The following is an 18,396-nucleotide window of genomic DNA, read 5'->3' as shown; positions in this document are numbered from 1 at the left end:
TCCCTTTCTTCCTCTCTCTCCTTCCTTCCTTTTTCCCTTTCTTCCTTCCTTCCTTCCTCCCTCCCTCCCTTCCTCTTTCCTTCCCTTCTTTCCTTTCTTTCTTCCTTCCTTCCAAAATGCAGTAAACATTTAGCTGTAGCCATAGCTCTTTTTTTTAAATTTAATTTTATTTAATAATAACTTTATATTGACAGAATCCATGCCAGGGTAATTTTTTTTACAACATTATCCCTTGCACTCGCTTCTGTTACGATTTTTCCCCTCCCTCCCTCCACCCCTCCCCTAGATGGCAAGCAATCCTATATATGTTAGATATGTTGTAGTATATCCTAGATACAATATATATGTTTGCAGAACCGAATAGTTCTCTTGTTGCACAGGGAGAATTGGATTCAGAAGGTAAAGATAACCCGGGAAGAAAAACAAAAATGCAAATAATTCACATTCGTTTCCCAGTGTTCTTTCTTTGGGTGTAGCTGCTTCTGTCCATCATTTATCAATTGAAACTGAGTTAGGTCTCTTTGTCAAAAAAATCCACTTCCATCAGAATACATCCTCATACAATATCGTTGTCAAAGTATATAATGATCTCCTGGGTCTGCTCATTTCACTTAGCATCAGTTCATGTAAGTCTCTCCAAGCCTCTCTGTATTCATCCTGCTGGCCATTTCTTACAGAACAATAATATTCCATAACATTCATATACCACATTTTACCCAGCCATTCTCCAATTGATGGGCATCCATTCAATTTCCAGTTTCTAGCCACTACAAACAGGGCTGCCACAAACATTTTGTGTAGCCATAGCTCTTGACCTCAGTAATGGGATGTGTTAGGACATATGTGCATTTACAATTCTTTCCTTACTAAATAGAAAATAAATAAATAGGAAAAAGTTGCAAAAGCCTAATAGAACCATTTTTTGGTGTTAGAATTTCTGTATTTGGAGTATAAATAAGAAAAAATCATTTTAACAGGTATTAAAGGAAAAGAGAAAGACAAAGAACCAAAAGATGATCCTGAAAGAAGAGATGATGACAAAGAAAAGAAGTATCGAGAAAAGAAGGTAAAAAAGTAGGAACTAAATTCTACAATGTTTCCAAATTAGAGGGAACTTTAATAATCATAACTAAATAAGATTTTTTGAACTTTGTGAAATATAAGATGTAAACAGGTCAGGACAAGGCCATGAGATAAATGACATTAACTCTAGATTATCTATATTTTAGTATATAGTTAGTATTTGGAACACGAATAATAAATGTATACAGTATTTTCTCCTTTGCCTTAGTGACATTTGAGTATTAGATTCACAGTGATTAGAAAAACATAGCCAAAAAAGGACTTTATCAGGGTAGACTATGTGAATATGGAATTCAGGAATTTTGTTCGATTTTGTTTGATGAGTTTTTAACATGGTCTTTTTACATCTCTTTTTTTTACACCAATGAGACTGCTAGAAAAGAAGTATAATCTTGATGACTAGCAGTCTCACTAAAAAGCAGAGAGTCAGGGAACTGTCTGAGCTATAAACGATAGGTTGTCAGCAGCAATATCATTTTTAGGCTCCTTATGACCTGTCAGACATTGATGGAAGTCTTTAACTGAAGAGAAAAGTTTGAAGAAATACTGGAGAAGCTACCGCCTAAAAAGTTTGAAGAAATACTGGAGAAGCTACCACCTATCTTGCCTATTATAATGGTGGCCTTTGCCTGATTAATCTATTAGATCAAGTCAGTAGAGGGCAGATTATCATATAGGACTACTTACATGTTGAATGAATCAATGAGAACACACAGGTAATTGCTGTGCTGGTGAAGGGCAGTGAATAATACCTGTTTTGAGACAGGAAATCTTTTAAATTCTGTTATTTTTTGTTTTTCAGATAAACTTAGATTAAGTAATTTTCTCACAAGATGATCCTCAGTTCCATAATTTTTTGATGTTGTCATATCTTACTCCTGAGTTTGAGGTATCGGGTAAAGAGAATGAATTAGGAAAGTTGTCAAAAATAAAAAAGATTACAGACTGTTAGAATACTTCCCTTCAGTGAGGGGGAAAGGTTTTTAGGAGAACACCAAAAATTTTTTTCTGAGGACAGGCAGTCTTAGATTTTATAAGAAAATAAATATACTGGGTTTTTTCCTTGGTATTTATATTTTCCCTAAGCAACAATAGGAAATTAGGGACAAATATACCTGTGGTCAAACCTGTAACAATAATAAATCACATAGTAATAAAACAACTGTGATAAAATGTGATGAGAAAAAAATTGAAGAATTAAAAGCAAATATTTCAGAGAAAACCACTGAAATAATTTTAGAGGAAGTTATTTTAAATAACATTCTTGGAAGATGAATGAGAGTGTTCACTATAAATCAGAAGGACTAGAGCGATTTCAGCATAAAGCCCTGCTTGGCAGGATGACAAACAAGAGGCTATTTTAGGAAAGTATTATTTCTAATTTTGGAAAATTGGATAACAGCTCAAGGAAGAGAAATAAGGTAACCTAACTAGAGGTAATTAGAACATAACATTATCCCTTGATCACGCCTAGTCAGAAGTATTCTACCCTCCTTTCCTATAAAACTTCATATACTGCTTTCAACCTCTCATTCTCTTAGAATGAGGTATGATGGTGAGTCAGAGTTTGCGTTGTCATCCTTCTTTCTAGTCCTCCTCTTCCTTCATTTCTCTTTTGCTGACATACAACTGACATACTTGAAGATGTTTTTATAGTTAATACTATTGTTTTAAGGTCAGTGGAATGATTGCTGTCCAAAGTTTGCCTTCTCTTCTGTGATATCATAGGTTAAAGTGAGAAGCAATAATTTGGTTTCAGTTTATATTAAGGTCTGTAGATTTGATAAAGAAGGTTCTCATGGCCACCTAGCTAAGGTTTAATTGTTTTTCAGCTGTGTCTGGCTCTTTATAAGCTTTGTAAGCTCTATTTAGGTTTTTCTTCACAAAAATACTGGAATGATTTGCCATTTAGTTCTCCAACTTATTTGACAGATAAGGAAACTGAGGCAAACAAGCTTAAATGACTTGCCCAGGATCACACAGCAAGAAAGTGTCTCAGGCCAAATGAGTCTTACTGATTCCAGGCCCAGCACTTTATCCAAGTCACCTAGATGTTCTTTAGCTAAGGTTATCCATTCATCTTTACATAAAATATATGCAATTCAGAGATTGTTGTTCCTAAAGTTGTTGGCATATAAATATATTCATTTTTCTTCTCATGACAGGTAAATTATGTATTTTGTATAGTTAAGGACTTAATTTTTTACAGTCTGAAACAATTAATTTAATTACTTTAAATATTTCAGTATGGTGAAAATAAAGAATTTACTCTCAGATATTATCTGCATAAAGAAGATGGAGAAAAAAAGCACAAGAAACAAGAACAAGAGAAGAAACATAAGGACAGAGAAAAAAGCAACTCTAGGGAAAAAAAAGAAAAAACATCAAAAGAAAAAAGCACTTCAATCAATGATAGGGATATGGAAGAAAAACATAAAGACAAACGGCATAAAGAAGGAGTTATTTTTGAGGATGAAAGACCAAAATATTTTGCAGACAAGAAAGAAAAAGTATCTAAAGAAGAGCATAGAAAGAAAAGAGATTCTAAGGTAAAATTTTCTTTTAAATTAGAAACTAAATTTTATTATTTAGTCCTTTAGCTTTTGTATCCTACTTGACCTCAACATAGCAGGGTAGAATCATATTTGATTCCAGTGAAGTGAATGTAGCGATTTATCGTTCCAAATATTGCAAACAAACTTTGTTGAAATTAGAATTGTTTGATTAATATTGAAAGATGACAAAACCTAGATGTAGTAGAAATAAAGCCATCACCTGTCATTTATATGTTGATAGCATTATTGAAAAATGCTTTGAAGTACTCTGGAACTTCTCTGGAAATAATGTTGAACAAAAAAGTTGTTGTGGCTTTATTATCACTTTGTATAAAATTTCTCTTGACTGTAAAGGGTCTGATTATGTTATACATTATTTATTTATTTAAATGGTATGGTTGCTAAATACAATTCTAGACTTGTTATTGAATTTCAAAGAAATCAATAATATTTTATTTATTCATTACATGGCTCTTTAGTGAATTAGAAACCAAGGCTTTTTTCTTTTGTTGCTACTTTCGTCATAATAATTTACATTTATAATATATTGCTTCTTTTTCCATGAATTTAAGACATTTTCACATATTATTTCATAGGAAGGAGTAATTTTTAGCTCCACTTTACAGACCTGTAGCCCAGAAAAGTCACTTAGAAACACTTATTCCTTTCTTTTATTTTCCACATCTAGTCATTCTGTCCTGTCATTTTTACTTTGAAGTGCCTTTTTTCATTTACTAACTTCTTTTCTATTATATCCTAAGATAGACTCTTATTACCTCCAATGTGGAAAGTTATAACTGTCTCATAGCTAGTCTTTTTGACTCCTATACATCCTTTTTCAATTTATGATTCCTAATGCTGCTAAAGCAATTCTCTACTCTTCTCCTAAAAAAACCCTGTTATTATATGAAGTCCAAACTAATCTATTTGATTCCCAAATCTGGACCCACTGTATCCATCCAACCTTATTTCCCACTTGGCCTCAATTACTACTTCTTGTTTTCATCAGAGATACTTCTTAACTTGTCTCTGTATAGGACATACTCTGAATAGCTTAGTAGATGGAAAGTAGGCCTTGGAGTTGGGACAATTGACTTAAATGAAGTATAAATCTAATGTATGTATTATTGACTCTGTGATCCAGACCAAAGGAGCTTCTCAGTATAATCATTTCATCAGAATACAAAAAAAGTAAATGTCTACCAAATTCCTCTTTGTAAAGGACATGAATATATCAGCAGTAGAAAATTTTGGATCATTTTGAAACACTAAAAGTAAAATATCTAAAATTATGTAATTATAAGCATTTTTTCTGTTTTATGATTTTATGGTTTTCTGTTTTATGATAATTAAGAAAAATAATGAAATTCACTATTTCTTTGTTTCACAGACTAGTGAACACAGAAGTGGAGGAATAAATTTCAAAAGAGAACATATATCTGGCAGCCAGTAAGAAAGATGAATAATTTGATTTCAGATACGTATCTCATAGTTCTTTTAGAGTTTGCTTACAAGCTCTATATGTTGGCTCTAATTTTATTTAGAGCAAAAAATAAAAAAAATACACTTAAGATTGTTCACTATTTGTTAAAATGTTAGTGATAAAATTTGCAGTAATTTGTGAATGAATTATGAGCATAACTTCCTGGGAACTTTTATAATTAAAAAAAGATTCTACATCTTGGTGAATCTAAATATAGATGGCATGAGGAAGGGCACAAGCTTTGTTAATACCCTTCCCTTTATGAAGAAGAATTGATGTTAGCAACTTGACAGCACACTTCTGAAACGTTGCTGAATCTTGCTTTTAAAGCAGGGTTTCTTGACTTGTGATCCACAGACTGCCAGCAGGCCTATGGATAGATTTCAGGGTGTCTGTGAACTTAGATGAGAAAATAATTGCATCTTTGTTTTTACTTATTTGTAGCTGAAATGTAACATTTCCTTTGATTATGATTTCTTTTTAAAACAAGCCAAACATTATTCTGGGTTTAATCAGTCTGCCAAAAGGGCTCCATCACAAAAAAGTTTAAGACATTGCTTAAGAACATTAAAAGATATGAAAACCCTTTTGCTCAGAATTGTATGCTTTTTTAAAAGCTCTCTTTTTTGAAACACAAACATTAAATATCAAATTGTTGATAGCTTTTTTGGGGGGGTCAGTAAATAATTATCTATTTAACAATACAAAACCAAGTAAGAAATAGGGTTAATTTTAAAATGGAACTCATATTGATTAATAGAAATCTAGGTCTCACATTATTTCTAAATTGGGATGGGAGATTAAATAAGAGAGTTCAGGCATTTGCTAAAAATTTTAGCCTCTCAAAGATTATAAATTTAACAATAAATACTTAAAATGACAGTGTTGTAATTTTTAGTTTGGAGAAATCTTATTAATATTTTGCCTATAAAGATACTTATTCTTTTTGTCATGTGAAAAATATAGTCTTATTTAGTATTTAAAACTTTGTTATATTTGGTTTGTAGGCGTGTAGAGAATTTAGGAAAGACTGGTGGAAAGGAAAACAAAGACACAAAAAGAAAGGTAAAATAATTTACTTTGGAAATTAATAGGTCACATACATTTTGTTATAAAATAAAATCAGGGGTGTATAAACTAAATCCTTGTAGCCTAACAGAATGTCATGATTGAACTAGAAATTGTGTCATATGCACATAATTAAAGTTATTTATCTTTTGCTATGTGGTCATGTTATGAGAAAAAGTGAGAAATTCACACTTCAAATGTAAAGATAATACTCTACATCTCTGGAAAAATGTTCATTTTTAATTTAGACAATTTGACTCCTTATTTCATGCCTTTTTGTCATACTGTCATATTTCTTTTAGTATGGACATTTTCAGCTTATGACAAAGAAATACATTTAAGCAAAATAAGCATTTTGTTTGTCTGCTAACATATAAATAGGATGTAAGAGAACAGCATTTCCCAGCAGTAAATTGTTTATCCATTAGCTCTTTTAGGATGTCAGGTTAGCAAGGCCAACAGGCAAAATTTATAGTGCTTTTGTGATGTAAAAAGTTATAGATGTGATTAATTCATACTTTGTAAATACTTGAGTCTTTCCTAGTCACCACATGTTAAGGACTGTAATTAATGTTTCTTGAATATCAGCACAACTAAAACTTTAACATGACCTATCTTTGTCAAAATGAATCCGTATGATTTTCTGAACATGAGGGCAGAACTCACCTATAGTATATTTCAAGTCCACTCCAGAGAATTCTTTTCATCCTATATAATTAAGGATCTTATTATTCAAACAATATAGAAATAGTTTTAGATAGTGGCTTGCCTAGAGACTTTCTTTTCAAAAAATGAGATGTCTCTTAGTTGTATTTTTTTTTTTATTATAGCTTTTTATTTACAAGATATATGCATGGGTAAATTTTTCAGCATTGACAATTGCAAGACCTTTTGTTCCAATTTTTCCCCTCCTTCCCCCACCCCTTTCCCCAGATGGCAAGTTGACCAATACATGTTAAATATGTTGAAGTATAAGTTAAATACAATATATACATATATATATGTCCATATAGTTATTTTGCTGTACAAAAATAATCGGACTTTGAAATATCGTACAATTAGTCTGTGAAGGAAATCAAAAATGCAGGTAGACATAAATGGAGGGATTGCGAATTTTGTATAGTGGTTCATAGTCATTTCCCAGAGATCTTTTGCTGAATGTAGCTGGTTCAGTTCATTACTGCTCTATTGGAACTGATTTGGTTCATCTCATTGTTGAAGAGGGCCACGTCCATCAGAATTGATCATTATATAGTATTGTTGTGAAGTATATAATGATCTCCTAGTCCTGCTCATTTCACTCAGCATCAGTTCATATAAGTCTCTCCAGTCCTCTCTATTCATCCTGCTGGTCATTTCTTACAAAACAATAATATTCCATAACATTCATATACCACAATTCAGCCATTCTACATTCGAGGGGCATCCACTCAGTTTCCAGTTTCTGGCCACTATAAACAGGCCTGCCACAAACATTCCTTTTTTTTTTTTTTTTTTTTTTTTTAAATAACTTTTTATTGACAGAACCCATGCCAGGATAATTTTTTACAGCATTATCCCTTGCACTCACTTCTGTTCCGATTTTTCCCCTCCCTCCCTCTATCCCCTCCCCGAGATGGCAAGCAGTCCTTTACATGTTAAATAGGTTACAGTATATCCTAGATACAATATATGTGAGCAGAACTGAACAGTTCTCTTGTTGCACAGGGAGAATTGGATTCAGAAGGTATAAATAATCTGGGAAGAAAAGCAAAAATGTAAATAGTTTACATTCATTTCCCAGTGTTCTTTCTTTGGGTGTAGCTGCTTCTGTCCATCTTTGATCAATTAAGGCTCTCTTTATCGAAGAGATCCACTTCCATCAGAATACATCCTCAAACAGTATCGTCGTTGAGATATATAACGATCTCCTGGTTCTGCTCATTTCACTTAGCATCAGTTCATGTAAGTCTCGCCAGTCCTCTCTGTATTCATCCTGCTGGTCATTTCTTACAGAACAATAATATTCCATAATGTTCATATACCACAATTTACTCAACCATTCTCCAATTGATGGGCATCCATTCATTTTCCAGTTTCTAGACACTACAAACAGGGCTGCCACAAACATTTTTGCACGTACAGGTCCCTTTCCCTTCTTTAGTATCTCTTTGGGGTATAAGCCTAGTAGTAACACTGCTGGATGAAAGGGTATGCACAGTTTGATAACTTTTTGAGCATAGTTCCAAATTGCTCTCCAGAATGGCTGGATGTGTTCACAATTTTACCAACAATGTATCAGTGTCCCTGTTTTCCCACAACCCCTCCAACGTTCCGCATTATCTTTCCCTGGTAGTTGTATTTTTAGGATCCTATATTATAGATAACATATAAGTCTACTTTTTAAAGACTTTTTTCTTAACTTGCAATTTTTGTTTATGTATCTTTTAGCAATCTGGTGATGAAGGACTGTCAGTATGGAAATCTGCTCGAAGACAGTCAAGTGAGGACACTGAGGTAAGAAAGAAAATATACTTTTAAACAATCATGATAATAATGACAATAATAATTTCTATAATTATTTAATGTTTGCCAAGTGCTTTCATACAGAGTCTTCCTTGACTTTTACAGTTTCCCTGGGAGAGAGATGTTACTGGTATCATCTGCTCTGACAAGGAAACTGAGACTCAGAAAAATTTATTGTCATATTACCTGCTTGTTGCTGTTATTTGGCTTTCATTCTCAAAAAGCACCAGTGACATCATGAGGATAACATTTTGACTCAAAAATTAATTAGATTTAAGTAATGCAAAATTGTGCAAAGTCATCAACCTCACTCCTCCAGGGTCACTGAAGTCCAGTGGCAGGATTGATTGGTGTATTTAATGCACTTTTTTCTTGAAGAGGACCAAAATGGCATCACTAGGGTTCCACAGCACCTACTGCAGTCATCTTTTTGACCTTTGGGGAAAAAGTGTTCTCATCTTATCTTTCCATTAGGAGACATTTTCACATGCTTTGGTTCGACATCCCCTAACTTACCGACAGGTTTGAGGCCTGTTAGTTATCCTCAGTGCACTCCAGCTTATAATATTCTTCCAAAAATGTGGAACTTAACACTTTACGCCGAGGTGAGATCTGCAGTAAGTTTCTTTTGGCTCTTAGCGTCTATATTCTGTCAAATAAGCTTGGTCCCATATAAAATCATTCTGGGGGCCCAGCCAGGCAGATGGGAAACATATACGCTCCACATCTATTGGTGAATTAGAGGATATCTACTGTAAACAGCTTTCCCTTGGTGGAATGGGCCGATGAGAACAATTTGTTCCAATGGCCACAAAGGTGGCCGAAGCAGACACTGTGGAATGCTTGGTCAGCTGTTGAAGATGTGGAGATCTGCTTGTGTCCTGGGCCACGGCTAATCATCAATCTTTAGTGACTCTGGAAGAGAGAGTGGGGCTGATGACTTTGCACAAGTCTGCCTCATTTAAATCCAATATATGTACAAGTCAGTACATCACCCATGAATTATCATTGCTCCTTTTCTAAAATGAAGGACAAACACAACAATTTGATTTTACTAGTTTATTCTTGATCCTAGCAAAGAAAGTCTACACAAAAGAATTTATATTTCAGCAAAATTGAGGAAAAAAAGAACATAAAAGAATAATGCTTTATTTATTCCTACTAACCAATTACATTAAGAGCAAGACAAGAATAAACTCTTTGATCCACATTTGAGTTCAAATGTGACCTCAGACACTAAACACTTCCTAGCTGTGTGACCCTGGGGAAGTCATTTAACCCTAATTGCCTCAGCAAAAAAAAAAAAAATACCGTAATTTTCCTGTTTATGTTGATGCAACAATACTATTAATTCATAAATGTTTGATACTTTCTTACTTGGATTTTAATTTATAAAATTATTCAAAAATATTCATTAGTCAAAATAAATAAATACCAAAATTAATTCAACCCATTCAATATATTCAAACGAGGTGAATAGTTTTTATCCATTTTGGTTTATTCTATGTTTTGTTTTTACTTTTCTAGGATATTGAAAAGGAAGACATTGATTTAGAAAATGATGGTGCTGATGACTATACTGCAAATTATGAAGATGATTTTGAAGTACTTGACTTTTTTCTTAGCCCGAATCTTGGATTCTTAGCAATAATTTTATTATTTATATTACATTTCTTATTACCACCTCTAATATCCTATATTTGAACTATTTGGATATATGAATACTTTACCATATTTTTTAACAAAATCTAATAGTAAGAAATAATCAAAAGACTAAAATTTCTTTCATTTTAAGTTGTTCCTTTTATGATACTTAAGAATCTGGCAACATTTAATAGTTAATTTCTATTACACTGGGATATTTTCAATATATATTATATGATGTTCCTAGCATAATTGAAAATATAACATAACGTAGGAAGTTTATGAAAATATGGTGCAAACCTGAAATATAAATTTTCTTTTTAAATAGTTTTTGGCTCTAAATTTAGACTTCTAAATCAATTAAAAACTAAAGTCTTGTGGGAAAATTTTATTAAAAGCAACCCACAGTATTATTTTGTTTTATTTAAAACATTTTTGAGATGTTTCTAACAAATTTTATTTAATTTTAAGGTCCCCAACATAATAAAGTTTCTCCTTAATGATTCTGTCATTTGAATTGAAATATTCCTGAATTTTAAAAACAATCTCTGAAGTTGTTTGAACTTTAATTAGGGTTAACTAACCTTAAAACTTAACCTAAAATCAGTAAAAATCTTTTTTTTTGAAGGACTATGAAGATGATTTTGATAATTGTGATGGTGATGGTAATGGAAAAGATAATGATGACGATGATGATGACGATGATGATGATGATGACAATGGTAATGGTGGTTATACTGAAGATCAGAGAAAGGAAAGAGATGAAGAAATTCCTCTAGCTAGGAAAATGGAGATACAAGAAATCCAAAGAGCCATTCATGCAGAAAATGAAAGAATTGGCACATTACCTTCAAAACAAATTCAAAAGCAATTTCAATCAGAATTTGAAAAAGAACCAAGAACAGGTATACAAGTAAATGCAAATGATTTTTTAAAAACTGTTTGGGTAATAATATAATCACTCAATTCACATCTTAAAATCAATTTCTTATTGGTGAAAATGATTTTTATGGATTCATGATGATACATTATTATGGATTCATGATGATACATTTTTATGGATACATGATGATATTGTCTAGCATAATTGAGTACTTACTAAGTTCTCAATAAATTGATTATTCAGAATGAGACTATCCCCGAGTCCAGCCAAGTCAATGGAGAACACTTGGGAGTCAGAAGCCAAGAATTGCAGGGTAATTACACTAGACCATTTTGTCCTTTTTTGTATAAGAAATTAGTGTGGTATTTTAGTTACAATTAATATCAAATTTTTATTTTACTAATTTTATTTGACTGTGGCACTCACTTTGATTCCCTTTTACCCACTTTCATTATTGACTCTGTTGAGATAACCAAGAACTAACCTGGTCATAATAGTACAGGGAATTCAGAAATGTTGTAGGAGAGCTGGAGATCAAGGTTCTTTAACATAGTTAGGAATTGCCTAGTTTATGGAGTTAGATACATTTCAACAAAGTTTGTTATAAAGAGATTTCTAAATGAATTCTATTTTCCCCATTGATTTTATTAAGAAAAATTATAGCCCATACTACTCAAAATTTTGAATACTATCCCAAACAAGTTGTAGGATAATATTGTAGAAAATTAAAGGATGCTAGCGTACCAGGAATTCTGGCAATATAATTTTCTGTTTGAATTCTACCTTCTGTATTGTTTCTATCCTGTAGGAAGTATAAAAGTAGCAATATATAGTAGTTTACAGAGCAGCAATCTCTTTTAAGTTTTATAAGCTTGTCTCAGTTATTCACAGACTATAAGCTATCTTAAAATTTTAACTTAACTGAAAATGTTTTTTGAAAGTTGTTTGTTTTTTATTTTTCACTTGGACTTACTGACCTCTTTCCCCTCATTTCTACTTGGTTCTGCCCATATATTTTGCTAGCATATCTTTGCTTAAAGAAGATAAATAATGAAATTAAGATTACAGATGTCTAGTCCCTTACTTAATATCTGAGGCTCTAATTCTGGCTTTGTCTTTCTTAGTTATGAGTCAACTGTATGTATAAACATGATTTACTTAGCAGTTTTCTTTAGAACAGATTTCAATTTCCTTAAGCCAAGTATTAACCATGAGGTTAATACATGATTTGTGTATTAATAGTAATAATGTTAACAACTGACATTTACATAATATTTTAAATTCTACAAGGGATTTCACATATATTATCTCATTTGTACATATTTGTCTAGCAACTGACACCAAACAGTGATCAGCACATAGACTGCTTTCCATGACTTATCTGATGGCTGTTAGTATCTTTTGTTGAGTCTGATGAAATGTTGCCCATATATAATTAGATCCTAGTTCCATAAGAATTGAGTAATAACACAATATTGTATGGCAAGATAGTATCCTGCAAGAACAAAATAGGTATGGGAAGGAGCCCACAGAGGTGGTTAAATTAGGATATGACATATTATAAAAGAAATTTGTGAATTCCTTAATTTTGGAATGCTGTTAATGGATTTCTTTTAAAGAAAAGATGGTTTTATTGGAGATTCTGTTGTCTAATGTTTATTTCTTTTGGCCCTAATTTATTCAAAGTACTCTTTGTTGTCTAAAATCATCCAAAGTTCATGGCCTCTAGAAAGTACCATGTCATTATCAAATCAAATTCCAGTGGCTTCTTTGTAAAACTCCCATACCATACTTCTAAATTTCTGAGAACTGTTGTGTATTTTTCTCTAAGTCCCATAGTATCATAACAAATAATTATATACTATAAGTTTTTATTTTGCAGTATTGATTTACTACATTTAAGTTTGTTACCATATATTATTTGTAGTTTGAATTATATGTTTAAAACCTAAGAAGCTCTTCCAGAAGAATTATGTTTTCCCCTCTGCTTTCAAAACTAATTATATACTATGAAACGGTGTTATTTAAAACAATTCAGTATGAAAGTAGTCTATTAGATTACACAAATTATTTGATATGAACATGTATTAAACATTCAAATTTGAGGATGCCTAGACTTTAGTCATTTATTGAAGCATTGTGAGAGTTGTAAAAAAAACAAAACAGGCATTTCAACATGAATAGTATTTTTCATATTGTGCTTTTTTATGTTCCCTAGTTATTTAAATTATGTGTGATTTGATTCCTCATTTTGATTGTAAACTCCAGTAGGGACTGTAATTTATATTTCCCTTTTTTTCTTGCAGAGCTATTAAAATAGCTCTAAACAAATAATTATTAATTAAGTAAATATCTCAAGTTAAAGATTAAAACTGTAAAAATTGTAATTGTTTATGACAAATGATCTTTTATTAAAATTTGTTTTTGTTAATTTTAAACTAATGCCCTATTAAGTATAATGATTAGAGGTGTTAATGGTCTATTCTATGCCAAACTCATTTTCATTTTTGATAAAAATCTTCACTAAAACAATTTACTTTTTCATACAGAAGCAAAAGAATCCCCTTCTAGAGGCTCTCTCTGTGGAATATTTATGGACTTTGCTGCAGCTTCACAGCGACAAAGTTGTCGGAATCATGCCCTTAAACAACGGTGAATGGCCTCAATAAATTTATGCCATTATTGATTTTTACCAAAATTTTAAAATATTTTTTAATACTTACCACTTAGTACTAATAACTTGATATGTAGTTTACATTTTATAAAAAATCATGCTGTTGCTGTTCCAAAATTATTTTTTTTTTTCTAAATGTAAATAATAATATGTCAAATTAGAGCATAGTCTTTTTCAAAGAATCTCTTGGAGGAGGGTGCCTTTCGAAGGTGAATATTCAGCAAAACATGAATAAACTGAAAATTACCTGGTTTTTATGAGGGGTTCAAAATGAGATTGTGAATCATGTCATGATTTTAATAGTTTCTTTAAAACATTTCAATTCCATGAGCCAAGTAGACTCTAAGATGAGTGATTTTTCTTATCATCTGAGTCTCTTCATAATACCATCCCTTAAAAGTATTGTTAGTCTTTATAGGAAAATATGATTTGACAAATGTGAGGATATAATAATAGTATGGCTCCCATTATGATAGTGAGTCTTACAAAATGAACTTTTTTTAACCAAGGTATTCCATTAAACTTGATCATGTAAGTAAATAGAAAACAAATGCTTAAATAAATATCTGTAGCATTTGAGTTAGAAATTTAGTGTAGATTTTAAGTGTTGTGGCTGTGGCCAGCTCTGACTCAGGATGGTACATCAGATGTGAGATGGAAATTAAATGAGACATTTGTCTATCATCTAATATTAGCATAGGGACTTTTATTTAGTCAGAGTAGGAAAGATATTTTATAGTGTTGAAAGGATTCTCAACAAGGATGCAATCTTGATTCAATTGACTTTTCTGACTCTTGCTCATGATGATTCAAAGTCAGAAACACACACACACAAGTAAACATACAATATACATACACACACATATATGTAAGCAACTAATATAGGCCTTATGAAGTGAGAACAAATTGGAATGGGTGTATATACCTTCCTTTTAGAAGAATTGGGAAACTCATAAAGTATTTTCTTTATGAAGGAGAAATACATTTGGGATTATATGTAAGTGGCAAGCATTGTGAAATTCTGAGTTTTCTTCATATTATTCCTTTTATTGTTAATAGTACTTATTAAATATTTATTTTAAAATTTCATTTTATATAAAATAGAAAATACAATAGAGGGTACTTATGAGATATATAATAGTATATATAGAGATATTTCTATAGTGGAATTATTCAGCTACTTTAATGCCAAGTTAAACACAAAAATAAAATTAATATTGTGATACATTAATGAAACTTTGTACTCACTCCAAGTCCACACCCAGTAGTTTAGGATTTCTCAGGTGATCTCAAAGCATTATCTAGTAGATATCAAAACCAGCTGCCCACTAATAGGTCATTTCTGTGGTTTCGTGGGTTCTCATAAGGAGAGGAATGCAGCATGGATTGAAGAAGAAAGGCTAGAAGTAGGCAGGCTAGCTAAGAGACTATTGAAGTAATTCCAGATTAAGTAAGGATCTATATTAGCATGGTAGCCATGGGAATGGAAAGCAAGAAACATTTCCAAGGAACAATTAGTAAATGAAGGAAAGAAGAGGTTAAGGACCCAAAGATGATTCACAGGTTATGAGCTTGGGTAACTGGGAAAATGTTCACTACAGTAAAATAATGGAAATCAGGAAATCAGGAAGAAAAACTGGTTTCTTTTTGGTGGAGGGATGTTTCGAGGAGGTAGCAGCAAAATGATTTTGATTTTAGTCAGAAAACATTAAGCACCTACTGTACTAAGTGCTTGGAAGTATACATAAGTATAACTGTCTACCAGGTTGTTGGAAATAGGGACATGGCCATTTAGGGAGAGGTTGGGGATACATTTGGGAGTCACCATTATAGAGGTTGAAATCATAGAATGGAAGGGAGTATGAGAAAGAAAGACTTAAGGATTAAACCTTGGAAAATGTCTGCATTTATGCAAAGTAATCAGAGGTTGCATGGGGTAGAATGAAAGAACTAGGTTCTTTCAATTCCATCCATGTCACTAACCAGTAATATAAATTTTGGTAAGGTTTTTATTTTAACATCTTTGGGCTTCAGTTTATTCAACTAAAACAGGAAAGGCTGTATTATGATATTTAAGATGCCTTGTGTTGTAAAATTCTACCTATGAGGTGGTATAACTTGGATAATATAGAAGAGAGCTAAAAGAGGCGAGAGTTTCAAGGAAGAGGTAGTTAACAGTGTCAAACATTGCTGAGAGATCAAGAAGACTGTGACCTACCGATAATAAAGGCCTTGTATTTGCTGATTAGAAGTCATAGGTAACTTGGAAAGCAGGTCCATTAGAAGGATTGATCAGATATCAGGCCAAAAGGGGTTAAGGAATTACTGAATGCTGAGGGAGCAGCATGGATGGCTCTTAGAAAGTTTAATAGTGAAAGGAAAATTGAAAAATGAGGCAGTAACCTATAAGGGCATAAGTATCAAGGAAAGTCTCCCCCGCTTTTTTTTTTTTTTTTTTTTTTTAAAGATAGAGAAGATCTCATTATATGTCTAGGCAAAGGGTGAAAAGCAAATGAGGAGAGTGAAGATACAAAAAGAAGATGGATTTTTGGTGGAATCAATGTCCCAAGGTTGCAAAAGATGTGATGAAGAAATGAATGGAAAGTTTAGCCTTGGGAAGAAGAAACAATTCTTCTGAGGAAGAAAGGAGAAAGTAACAAGAGAAGGTCCACAGAATTTTTTAGATGAAGGTGGAAGAAACTGAGAAATTTTTCTTTAGATGATCTCATCTCCTCATCTTACTCCTGAGAGTAAGAAACTCAGAATGGGAGTGAGAAGTATGATAAAAGATTTGGAATAGCAACTGTGGAACATTCAGTAGGAAGGTGATAAGAAATGAATAAAATAATGAAGAGCTTCATTTGAGATGTTAGGGTAGTTCTATGTCTGGTAAATAGTTGAGATGTAGAAATTATAAGGTAAAATATTACAGAATCATAAATGCTTATAGTATGCTTCTTAATTTTGTATTCTGTTGTCTATTCATCTTAAAAGGACACGCAGCGCAAAGTTACTTCGACTGATTGACTTGGATTTTTCATTTAGTTTTTCTCTCTTGGATCTGCCACCAGTAAATGAATATGATATGTACATAAGAAACTTTGGTAAAAGAAATACCAAGCAGGTGAGTGAATAATTTTTTAAAAATAAGCTTTATTCCTGAATTTTATTTCTGAATTTTACAGTAATTTTTGGATGAATCCTCTCCATTCCCTCCTCCCCCCCATTGTAACAAAGAGATTTTCAAAGACTACCACAGCATTAATCATGTATAATAATATTTGCAACATTCTTCCCCTCTATTTTTTTTTTTTGTTTTGTTTTTTAGCTCAAAGAGGAAAGTTTGTTTCATGGGATGGGTATAATGGTTTTTAGTTTCTTTGAATTTTTTTTTTCCTTTTAGTGTTCTCAAATAAGCAACCAAACTAGCTTAATTAATTAAACACCATGTCAGGCACTGTGCTAGGGATTCAAAGACAAAAACAAAAACAAAATAAAAGAAAAATCCTTGCTCTTGAGACATCATATACCTACAAAAAAGGTAGACACACACACACACACACACACACGAAATAAATATGTAGTTCAATCACTACTCAATCGCTGCTTCCTGAAGAATATGAAAGATTCTGTGAGGTGAGATGAAGAGGAAGTATTATTGTAGTTATTATATCTATATAACTCCTGATACTATTTTTTTACCTTGTATAATTTCATATCTTTCATCTTTTTCTTAATTCCTTATTTGTCATTTCTTACTTTATAATAATAATTGCTACTTTTCTATGCCACAGTCTATTTAGCCATTTCTTAATCAGTGGAATAAAGCTGGAATTTTGGAAATAGTATTTCCTGTGTTATCAATTCTTTGCTATCACAACATGTGCTTTTTAAAAAGTTCATGACTCCTGAAATTAATAGACAAAATTAAAATAAAAGATGAATTAAAAATAAATTTACCTCATTATAACATCAGAAAGAAGGAATAGAGGATGTTTTTTTCAAAGCTTGAAGAATTGTAGAATTGAAAAAATTAAAAAGAAGAATTTTTTTTTAATATCACACATACAAATCTTAATGTCAGTAAATAGGTTCAAGAAGAGTTTAAATAACTTTATGAATGATAGGTCCATAATAGATTGAATAAAAAACTACTGACATATTTTCCACAAACATTTATTGTTTAGAAATCAAATGCTTTTCAATGAACCATTAGTCTTAAGAAGCAACAGTGTTACAGTTCTTTCTGGAGAAAACTGGGTATCATTCTCATATAAACCACTGGGGACTTTGGATTTATCATCAGACTGAAACTCTGAGCCCAAGGTTCTTCACCCATAAAATGGGGATAATAATGCTTGTGTCTTTTACTTTTAAAGGTTGTTGTGAAGAAAGTTCTTTGTAAACCTTTAAGCATGATGTATTTCATCATCTTAAAAACATCATGATGTATCTGTTTTTGTTGAATCTTGACATGACATTTTACATATCTAACCCTTTC

The 18,396-nt window shown here is 32.0% G+C and overlaps 1 protein-coding gene across 3 annotated transcripts in view; it reads left to right on the top strand.

Annotated features, from left to right (window-relative positions):
• The window catches only part of DYNC2I1 (dynein 2 intermediate chain 1), an 80,022-nt gene that overhangs the window by 19,378 nt on the left and 42,248 nt on the right, over positions 1-18,396 (top strand). For 2 of the 3 annotated variants that reach the window (XM_052000134.1, XM_052000133.1), the window contains exons 4-12: positions 978-1,066; positions 3,330-3,632; positions 5,029-5,087; positions 6,129-6,186; positions 8,620-8,685; positions 10,222-10,299; positions 10,967-11,243; positions 13,771-13,873; positions 16,890-17,019. In XM_052000134.1, coding sequence (XP_051856094.1) covers positions 978-1,066; positions 3,330-3,632; positions 5,029-5,087; positions 6,129-6,186; positions 8,620-8,685; positions 10,222-10,299; positions 10,967-11,243; positions 13,771-13,873; positions 16,890-17,019 — 1,163 coding nt within the window. Of the gene's footprint in view, positions 1-977; positions 1,067-3,329; positions 3,633-5,028; positions 5,088-6,128; positions 6,187-8,619; positions 8,686-10,221; positions 10,300-10,966; positions 11,244-11,464; positions 11,535-13,770; positions 13,874-16,889; positions 17,020-18,396 lie in introns of those variants that run through there. The other variant, XM_052000135.1, reaches the window with a different exon arrangement.

The sequence above is a fragment of the Antechinus flavipes genome, chromosome 5, assembly GCF_016432865.1.
Source record: "Antechinus flavipes isolate AdamAnt ecotype Samford, QLD, Australia chromosome 5, AdamAnt_v2, whole genome shotgun sequence".
NCBI lineage: Eukaryota > Metazoa > Chordata > Mammalia > Dasyuromorphia > Dasyuridae > Antechinus > Antechinus flavipes.
This window is presented reverse-complemented; position numbering and strand designations above follow the sequence as displayed.